We start from the raw sequence: 10,507 nt of genomic DNA, 5'->3' as shown, positions 1-10,507 counted from the left end.
GATAGGCTGTGAGTCCTGAATGGAGTGTGTGTGTGTAGGGGGCTTGGCTTTCAGGCCAAGAGTGGAGTGAGTGTGGTACTTGGTGGACAGAGAGGCCAGTTGGTTATCAAGTGAAGGGGCATTAGGGAAAAAGTTCAGAGGGCAAAAAGCTATGTTGCTCCTTCTCACTTATTGTCCATGAGTATTTTCTTTTAAATGGAACTGGAATCATAAGATAAGAATGACCAGGAGGCTCTGGTAAAGGCAGGTTCAAGTTTTGTGTGACAAGATCCTCACGGACTAAAAAATGATCATATTTCTGAGGTTGAATCAAATACATAAAAGCAGCAGCAAATCACACACTTCTTCAAAGAGAGTTACCAAGTTGCAGGGGAAATTTATTAGCACAAATAAGTCTGAACAGCAAAAGCTATCCATATATACAAGGTTAAGTTGGAAGAAGGAGGCAGAAAGAAGAAATTCCAGTTGTTATCATTATTTTTTATTCCAAATTGCATCTGTTCACTAAAATACTTCAGACTGGGTGCAGTGGCTTACACCTATAATCCCAGCACTTTGGGAGACTAGGCGGGCAGATCACTTGAGGTCAGGCATTCGAGACCAGCCTGGTCAACATGATGAAACCCTGTCTTTACTAAAAATACAAAAATTAGCCAGTCGTGGTGGCACATGCCTGTAATCCCAGCTACTCGGGAGGCTGAGGCAGGAGAATCGCTTGAACCTGGGAGGTGGAGGTTGCAGTGAGCCAAGATTGAGCCACTGCACTCCAGCCTGGGTGACAGAGGGAGACTCCATCTCAAAAAAACCCAAACAAATATTTTATAAAATAGAAATAGAAAAATAATACAAATGAAAAGTCTATTAAGTATATATTTTTATTAAGCAATATTAAAATGACTGCAAGTAAGAGTTTATATAGCTATATGTACATGGATATTTATAGATGAGATTACGCTTACATTCTTGCCCACACCATCTTGGAAAATGTTAAGATAATATCGCCCTGACTGAAAAACATACAGCAAACATGGTCTCTTTGGCATTCTGTCATCCACATCTACAGGTGCCTGTAGCAATGTGTGGTACTATAATATAATGGTAATTGATGTTCCTAATTTGGGAGTGTGGAAAGATCCCCAAATGTCTTTTAAGTCATCAGAGAAAGATAAAATAATATTTGATACAGCTTTTTTTTTTAATTTGAGATAATTTTAATGGCGAGTTATTTTATGGCTCTTTGTATCTTGAAAAATTGGGAAATCACATATGGTTTAAAAGCGAATTATCTTAATTGGAACATGCCATTAACTAGAAAACCCATTATTTCAGCTTGCACTCTAACAGACAATACGTGGAAAAGGAAACGCGGCCAGGGCAAAACATTTCCTCTTCTTATAAACCTTGAACTGAGTATGTCCCTCACCAATTATAGAGGGTCCCTTGGGCCTCAGAACTTTCCACAAGCGTTGAGGTCTCTATGGCGATGCTCCCGGCTGCCGAGGCGGAAACACAGGTGATGAGGTGGCGGCAAGCACAGTGCAAAGAGAGAGAAGCAGCTTCGGCTGCAGCAAACCACGCAGGTCCTTCTTGATCATCTAGAACTGACCGCTCCGCCTTGCCAGGAGTCTGCAGAACCACGTGGCTGGCCTGCCTGAAGTTCTCACCTCTCCAGGAAGGCGGGGGGCTTCTAATGGCTGCAGCTGCGCTGGGGGCTGGGGGCTCCCGCTGGGACTCCACTTCCGTGGATGCCTAAGCTTCACCTTTCTTGCGCCCGCAGGGGCATGACTCAGGTGAAAGGGGGCCATTTTCTCAGGCCCCTGGCCTCATGCAGCCCTTCAGCATCCCCGTGCAAATCACACTTCAGGGCAGCCGGAGGCGCCAGGGGAGGTAAGTCACTTCCGGAAGCTCTGCCGGTAGTGGGAATCTGGCTGAACAAGCAGTTGCAAGAAGAGGGGACATCTCGAGCTTGGGGAGCGAGTGTTTCCTTGTTCTCTGAGGATGCCCACTTGCCATGCCTCCCAGGGTACCCAACAGGCTTCCCCAGCAGCACTCACATCACGGGGCTGCAGCCTTTCCTGTTGGCTCTATCCTCTAGGTTGCCAGTAATTGGAGACTGGAGACCTTTTAAACTCACCTGTGGCTCCCCAGCACTGATCATAGCCCAGCCCATAGTTGGTGCTCAAGAATGATCTGTTGGTTGAATGAGGAATGAAGAAATTAGACCAGCATTTGGTCCCATTGGTGAAGCCTTGGAGTCACAGCCCTTGGATTCAAACCCAGCTCACCACTTAATCAGCCATATGACTGGGCAAGTCACTTAACTTCTCTGTTTGCCTCATCTCCTTATCTGTGAAATGCAGATAGTAAGAGCCCCTGCGTGTCTCAGCACAGTATACCACATCCTCTCTAAACTATACTGTTATACCGGGTATACGCTCTACACCTCCCTAAACTCTAGCCTTTTAGCTATTGTTATTACCCACCCTACTCTTCTCCTTAAAGGGGGAAGTGAGAGATTATTTTCAGGACCCGTTTTCTCCCCAGGGAAATGAAAAGCAAAGAAGCTGAAAGCCTCTAGTGACCTGCACCCCTTTTGCCTGCCCCAGGGTTAGGGCATGGGGCGGTCAATGTGGGAACCAAAATGGAGAGAAAAGTGATGCCTGAGGGTGTTGGACAAATGGGATACTAAAACCTTTTGTGCCAGGCGCGGTGGCTCACACCTGTAATCCCAGCACTTTGGGAGGCCGAGGTGAGTGGATCACCTGAGGTCAGGAGTTCGAGACCAGCCTGGCCAACATGGTGAAACCCCGTCTCTACTAAAAATACAAAAATTAGCTGGGCATGGTGGTGGCGCGCCTGTAATCCCAGCTACTCAGGAGGCTGAGGCTGGAGAATTGCTTGAACCTGGGAGGAGGAGGTTGCAGTGAGCAGAGATTGTGCCATTGCACTCCAGCCTGGGCGACAAGAGCCAAACTCTGTCTCAAACAAAGAAAAACCTGTTGGGAGGGGTACATTTCAGAACCAGATTCACTCACTATCTGGAAATATGCGTGATTTATTATTGGCTCTAGTGGAGTTGGGAGCTGAGAATTGGAAAACATTAAAGATGGTAATGGTCATCATGTTACTCACTTCCATTATCGCTTAACTGCACTCAGGGGTATTTGAGAGAGAGCATGAGGAGAGTGAGATACAGGAGTCTGGATAAGATGGGGGTTCAGGGAAGAAGGACCAGACAGACTACAGAGGAAAGAAAGGTGTTCTTCTCGCTAGACATGAACCAATTTTTTTGTGAACAGACAATTAAAATGAATTACTTTATGGCAAAAGATCAAATGACAAACATGCAAGCAAACAAGTTTTAGTGTCCCATACGTCACACAATTAACTAGATATAAAGGCAGTTGTGTTGTCATCAAAGCAACCTACTGTATCCCATTTTCATTTCTGAAATGCACAACTGAATTATTGCTATTTCCTCTTGCTGAACTTGATGAACTATGTTGACTTAACCTTATTTGCTGTTTCAAAATAAGTTGTTAAATAATGTTGTAATTAAAAAATAGAAGAGTAAAAATAATTACCAAGGGTCTCCTCTGTAACCAAAACAAATTACAGGGAAATATTAATATAGTGTACTTCATGTTTAGACATTCATTTCACATACACCCCTGAAATGAATGTCAGATGAATTATGAAGTTTTGATGAGCCACAGCATGTTTCTAAGGAATACTTCTTGCAAAAGTTTCAGTGCTGGAGGGAGAGGCTGCTGGCTTCTGTGGGGATCACACCCAGGTGAGTGTGTTCAGGCTGTTTGTAATTGAGTTTGCCTCAGGCTAAGCCAGAAGCTGCCTGTAGCCATGTGTCGTACTTGGGCTGGGTGGGAAAGTCAGTCCTATCTGCAGTGAAGAGAATAGAAGGTGGTGGATATTGCCTTGATTATGAATAAAACAGCTCAAGGTAATACACTGGTTAGAAGCGGACATGTATTACTGGCAGAAAAAGGAATCAATATGCTTTTTATCCATCTTCCTGACTAGAAAGCAAACTAGATCATACTTAAGTGCTTTGAAGTCCTTGGATGAAAGATGCTTGTAAATACAACAAAGTTAATTACAAGGCTGTTTATGGTCTGAGAAAACTGGAAACAACCTAATAATATTCAATAATAAGGAAATGGTTAAGGAAATATGGCATATCTAATTGATGGAACATTATGTAGCCAATAGGATTACAAAGAATTGTTAATGACATGGGAAAGTGCTTATTATGTTAAGTGAAAAAGACAAGATTAACAAAAAAATCTCAAATCATATCTAATGTGATCTCATTCTGTTTAAAACAATATAGGCCAGGTGCGGTGGATTATGCCTATAATCTCAGCACTTTGGGAGGCCGAGGCAGGTGGATCACTTGAGGTCAAGATTTCGAGACTAGCCTGGCCAACATGGTGAAACCCCGTTTCTACTAAAAACAAAGAAATTAGCTTGGCGTGGTAGCCGGTGCCTATAATCCCAGCTACTTGGGAGGCTGAGGCAGGAGAATTGCTTGAACCCGGGAAGCAGAGGTTGTAGTGAGCTGAGATCATGCCACTGCACTGCAGCCTGGATGACAGAGTGAGACTCCATCTCAAAAAAAGAAAAAAAAAAAAAAAAAAAAAAAAAAAAGAAAAGAAAAGAAAAAGAAAAACAAAACAGAATCAAAAAACAAAAAACAAAAAACCTAATATAGAGCAGGAGGGGATTAACCCAGCAACCAAGTGCACAATAATTACCTTTAAGTGTTGTGGGTGAGTTTTTGTTATTTTCTGTACATTTTTTTTTGTATTTTTCAAGTTTCATACAATGAGCATATAAAAATACATTACTTTCATGAATCATTTGACATTTGTTGAGGAATTCTTTGTGGCTAAGTTTGTAGTCAGGTCTTGAGAGGTGACAACGTGCTGGCAGCCCTTGCAGCCCTCGCTCGCTCTCCGCGCCTCCTCGGCCTTGGCGCCCACTCTGGCCGTGCCTGAGGAGCCCCTTTCTGGGCTGGCCAAGGCTAGAGCCGGCTCCCTCAGCTTGCAGGGAGGTGGGGAGGGAGAGGCGCGGGTGGGAACCTGGGCTGTGTGCGGAGCTTGCGGGCCAGTCCGAGTTCCAGGTGGGCGTGGGCTCAGCGGGCCAGCACTCCGAGTGGCCGGCCGGCCTACAATCCCCGGACAGTGAGGAGCTTAGCACCTGGGCCAGCAGCTGCTGTGCTCAATTTCTCGCAGGGCCTTAGGTGCCTCCCTGCGGGGCAGGGCTTGGGACCTGCAGCCCGCCATACCTGAGCCTCCCCCCGCCTCCGTGGGCTCCTGTGCCGCCCGAGCCTCCCTGATGAGGGCTGCCCCCTGCTCCACGGCACCCAGTCCCATCCACCACTCAAGGTCTGAGGAGTGCGGGCACACACACAGGACTGGCAGGCAGCTCCACCTGTGGCCCCGGTGCGGGATCCACTGGGTGAAGCCAGCTGGGCTCCTGAGTCTGGTGGGGACTTGGAGAACGTTTATGTTTAGCTAAGAGATTGTAAATACACCAATTGGTACTCTGTATCTAGCTCAAGGTTTATAAACACACCAATCAGCACCCTGTGTCTAGCTCAGGGTTTGTGAATGCACCAATCGACACTGTATCTAGCTACTCTGGTGGGGACTTGGAAAACGTTTGTGTCCACACTCTGTATCTAGCTAATCTAGTGGGGATGTGGAGAACCTTTGTGTCTAGCTCAGGGATTGTAAACGCACCAATCAGCACCCTGACAAAATGGGCCAATTAGCTCTCTGTAAAATGGACCAATCGGCTCTCTGTAAAATGGACCAATCAGCAGGATGTGGGTGGGGCCAGATAAGAGAATAAAAGTAGGCTGCCCGAGCCAGCAGTGGGAACCTGCTCAGGTCCCTTTCCACACTGTGGAGGCTTTGTTCCTTTGCTCTTTGCAATAAATCTTGGTACTGCTCGTTCTTTGGGTCCACACTGCCTTTATGAGCTGTAACACTCACTGCGAAGGTCTGCAGCTTCACTCCTGAAGCCAGGGAGACCACGAACCCATTGGGAGGAATGAACAACTCTAGAGGCGCCGCTTTAAGAGCTATAACACTCACTGCGAAGGTCCGCGGCTTCATTCTTGAAGTCGGTGAGACCAAGAACCCACCAATTCCGGACACAGTTTCATAAATGTTCCATACATGCTTGAGAATAATATATATTCTGTAGAAGTGAGTATTCTATATTTATCATTTAGATAAAACTTGTTAATTGCTTTACTTAAATCTATTACCCTACTGGTTTGTTCAGGTCAAGCTATCTAAATTACTGGGGGAGTGTATAAAAATACCTCATAATCTGATAGTGGATTTTGTCTATTTCTTCTTGTAGTTTAATCAGTGAAACAATGCTATCAGGTACATACAAATTAGCATTGTTACATTTTCCGTGTGAATTGAGCCTTTAATCAGTGTTAAAACACTTATTTTTAAATTTCTAATAAAGCTTTTTTTTAACATTCATGTTTGCTTTTTGTTACATTTTGCCTATAAATTTCACCCTTTTTGTATCTGTGTTTTAGATGTATCTTTTGTAAAAACATGCATATAGATAGTCCTCCATTTACAGTGGGATTACATCCTGACAAATCCATCATAAGTGGAAAATACTGTGAGTTGAAAACTTCAGAGTATTAGCTATTTACCCTCATGATTGTGTGGCAGACTGGGAACTATGGCTGGCTGCCACTGCCCAGCATCTCAAGAGAGTAGGGTACTGCATATCGCTAGCCCAGGAAATAATGCAAATTCAAAATTTGAGGTACAGTTTCTACTGAATGCATATTGCTTTCACACCATAGTAATGTAAAAAAATTGCAAGTGTGGGGCGGGGCGGGCCGCGGGGCGGGCGGAGGCGCCCGAGCCCCGCTTCCCCCGCGCCATTCCACCCCCGGCCAGGCTCAGCCCGCGGCCACCTACGCCCCGCCCCTGCCGGCTGCGCCCAAGCCCAGTTCCGCGAGCCGCTCCCCGGCGGGCTGGCTCTTGGCCCCGGAAGCGCGAGCGTTCACTTCGCGGCGAGTGGCTCCGTCTCCGCGGACAGAGCGCGCGCCCCCTGGCCCGGCCCGCGGGGGGGCTCCGGCACGGTCCCCGAGCGTTTCCCGCCAGGTGGAGCGGGCCGAGCCCAGCAGGTTGACCAGCCCCGCGGCCACGCAGAGCCGGGAGATCTACTGTTTGAGCCCGGAAGCGCAGAGGCTGGCGGAGGCCCGGCTCGCCGCAAAACGGGCGGCCCGCGCGGAGGCTCGTGAGATCCCCATGACGGAGCTGGAGCGGCAGCAGAAGGAGGTAGAAGAGAGACCAGAAAAATATTTTACTGAGAAGGGGTCTCGTAACATGCTGGGCCTGTCTGCAGCCACGCTGGCCTTTCTGGGTGGGACTTCCTCTCGGAGAGGCAGCGGAGACACCTCTATCTCCATCGACGCCGAGGCGTCCATCAGGGAAATCAAGGACTCTCTAGCAGAAGTTGAAGAGAAATATAAGAAGGCTATGTTTTCCAATGCTCAGCTAGACAATGAAAAGACAAACTTCATTTACCAAGTTGACACCCTGAAAGATATGTTGCTGGAGCTTGAAGAACAGCTGGCTGAATCTAGGCGGCAGTACGAAGAGAAAAACAAAGAATTTGAAAGGGAAAAACACGTCCACAGTATACTGCAGTTTCAGTTTGCTGAAGTCAAGGAGGCCCTGAAGCAAACAGAGGAAATGCTCGAGAAACATGGAATAATCCTAAATTCAGAAATAGTTACCAATGGAGAGACTTCCGACACTCTCAGTAATGTTGGATACCAAGATCCTACCAAGATGACGAAAGAAGAGTTAAATGCCCTCAAGTCGACAGGGGATGGGACCCTAGGAAAGCCAGTGAAGTGGAGGTGAAGAATGAAATCGTGGCGAATGTGGGGAAAAGAGAAATCTTGCACAATACTGAGAAAGAACAACACACAGAGGACACAGTGAAGGATTGTGTGGACATAGAGGTATTCACTGCTGGTGAGAATACCGAGGACCAGAAATCCTCTGAAGACACTGCCCCATTCCTAGGAACCTTAGCAGGTGCTACCTATGAGGAACAGGTTCAAAGCCAAATTTTTGAGAGCGCTTCTCTCCCTGAAAACACAGCACAGGTTGAGTCAAATGAGGTCATGGGTGCACCAGATGACAGGACCAGAACTCCCCTTGAGCCATCCAACTGTTGGAGTGACTTCTTAGATGGTGGGAGCCACATAGAGAATGTGGGAGAGGCAGCGGTGACTCAGGTTGGAGAGCAGGCAGACACAGTGGCCTCATGTCCTTTAGGGCATAGTGATGACACAGTTTATCATGATGACAGATGTATGGTAGAGGTCCCCCAAGAGTTAGAGACAAGCATAGGGCATAGTTTAGAGAAAGAATTCACCAACCAGGAAGCAGCTGAGCCCAAGGAGGTTCCAGTGCAGAGTACAGAAGCAGGTAGGGATCACAACGAAGAAGAGGGTGAAGAAAAAGGATTAAGGGATGAGAAACCAATCAAGACAGAAGTTCCTGGTTCTCCAGCAGGAACTGAGAGCAAGGGTCAGGAGGCGACAGGTCCAAGTACAGTAGACACTCAAAGTGAACCCTCAGATATGAAAGAGCCAGATGAAGAAAAGAATGACCAACAGGGAGAGGCATTGGACTCATCGCAGAAGAGAAAGAACAAGAAAAAGAAAAACAAGAAGAAAAAATCCCCAGTACCCATAGAAACCCTTAAAGATGTTTAAAAAGAGTTAACTTATCAGAACACAGATTTAAGTGAAATTAAGGAAGAAGAGCAGGTAAAGTCTACTGACAGAAAGTCAGCAGTGGAAGCCCAAAACGAGGTGACTGAAAATCCAAAACAGAAAATTGCAGCAGAAAGCAGTGAAAATGTTGATTGTCCAGAGAATCCTAAAATGAAGTTGGATGGAAAACTTGACCAAGAAGGCAATGATGTAAAAACAGCAGCTGAGGAGGTACTAGCTGGTAGAGACACATTAGATTTTGAGGATGTCACAGTTCAATCATCAGGCCCGAGGGCTGGTGGTGAAGAATTAGATGAAGGTGTTGCAAAAGATAATGCTAAAATAGATGGTGCCACTTAAAGCAATCCTGAAGAACCAGAGAGCGAAGATGCAGATCGCTGCACCGTACCCAAAAATGAAAGTCCCTCACAGGACATTAGTGATGCCTGTGAAGCAGAAAGTACAGAGAGGTGTGGGATGTCAGAACATCCAAGTCAGACCATCAGGAAAGCTTTAGACAGCAATAGCCTAAAAAGCCATGACTTGTTGGCACCAGGAGGAGAGCCGGGGGACTTCAATCCAGAAAGCAGAGAAGATACCAGAGGAGGGAACGAGAAGGGCAAAAGCAAAGAAGACCGTACCATGTCCTAAGCTGAGGCAGGCGGCAGGCGTGGTGCACAGGAAGTCTGAGTGTGAGGGGCTCTTTTCTCTCCACTGCCAATGTAAGTAGAATGTTCTAAATTCATAGAGATGCACTGTATGCCAATCACCAGGTGATCTACTGCTTTAAGTTATAGACTGTTACTTGTAGATTTCCATGTAATCATTGAGGTTATCACCCAGATTAGAAAGACATATTTGTTATCAGTGTACATTCTAATTGAGAGCATATATCCAGTAGTATCAAACAATAATGTCTACTGTTTATAGTCCACTTAATAAAAATAGAAGCATTTACCATTTGCCTTAGGCTGATAGGAATGTGAATATTCTTGACCAAATATATCAGCATCTAATTGAAATGACCAAATAGCATTCTTAGACTTCTGTATTATGAATATAATTGATATTTAAATTAATGTCTTGTTCATATTTGTGTACTTTCATATTTGATTTTAAAATATACATTATAACCTGTATGGTATTTTATTTAAAGGAGATAAACCGCCAAATAGCAAATAGGTCACTGAAAAGATTTGCACCTTAGAACAATAATCATTTTAAGGATAACAAGTAAAGGTCTGAAAGCACGAGGGGCTTTATTTGCCTTCACCTCATATAAGTCTTTGATTTTGAACCAATGCTTTTGGATCTCATTGTTGATGATACTTGAATTTACTTTGTAGGAGATTTTAACTTCATGCTGATGATGTATCAAATTCATTTTATACAAAGTTTAAAGATTTTTTCTGGAAGTGATACATGTCAAATTACATTTCCTACTGCAGTATTTGAGCAGGGACAGTCATTTTTTAAATGTTTTTGGCCGGGCGTGGTGGCTCACGCCTGTAATCTCAGCACGTTGGGAGGCCAAGGCAGGTGGATCACCTGAGGTCAGGAGTTCAAGGCCAGCCTGGCCAACATGGTGAAACCCTGTCTCTACTAAAAATACAAAAAATTGGCCAGGCGTGGTGGTGGGCGCCTGTAATCCCAGCCACTCCGGAGGCTGAGGCAGGAGAATCGCTTGAACCTGCGAGGCGGAGATTG

General features: G+C 45.7%; 2 protein-coding genes across 9 annotated transcripts in view; both read left to right on the top strand.

Annotated features, from left to right (window-relative positions):
- The first annotated feature begins 1,810 nt into the window (after positions 1-1,810).
- KCNMB3 (potassium calcium-activated channel subfamily M regulatory beta subunit 3) overlaps positions 1,811-10,507 on the top strand; it is a 114,155-nt gene continuing 105,458 nt past the window's right edge. For 2 of the 8 annotated variants that reach the window (XM_003310119.7, XM_003310117.6), the window contains exon 1: positions 1,811-1,887. In XM_003310119.7, coding sequence (XP_003310167.1) covers positions 1,826-1,887 — 62 coding nt within the window. In that variant the 5' untranslated portion in view covers positions 1,811-1,825. Of the gene's footprint in view, positions 1,888-8,435; positions 9,523-10,507 lie in introns of those variants that run through there. The other 6 variants (XR_010155875.1, XM_054681276.2, XM_063807363.1 and 3 more) reach the window with 4 other exon arrangements.
- LOC104005873 (leucine-rich repeat flightless-interacting protein 1-like) lies at positions 6,606-8,800 on the top strand. The gene is given in 3 exon segments (XM_063807470.1): positions 6,606-6,694; positions 6,866-7,914; positions 7,917-8,800. Coding segments are annotated over 3 exon segments (2,022 nt in total).

Source organism: Pan troglodytes, chromosome 2, assembly GCF_028858775.2.
Source record: "Pan troglodytes isolate AG18354 chromosome 2, NHGRI_mPanTro3-v2.0_pri, whole genome shotgun sequence".
Classification (NCBI taxonomy): domain Eukaryota; kingdom Metazoa; phylum Chordata; class Mammalia; order Primates; family Hominidae; genus Pan; species Pan troglodytes.
This window is presented reverse-complemented; position numbering and strand designations above follow the sequence as displayed.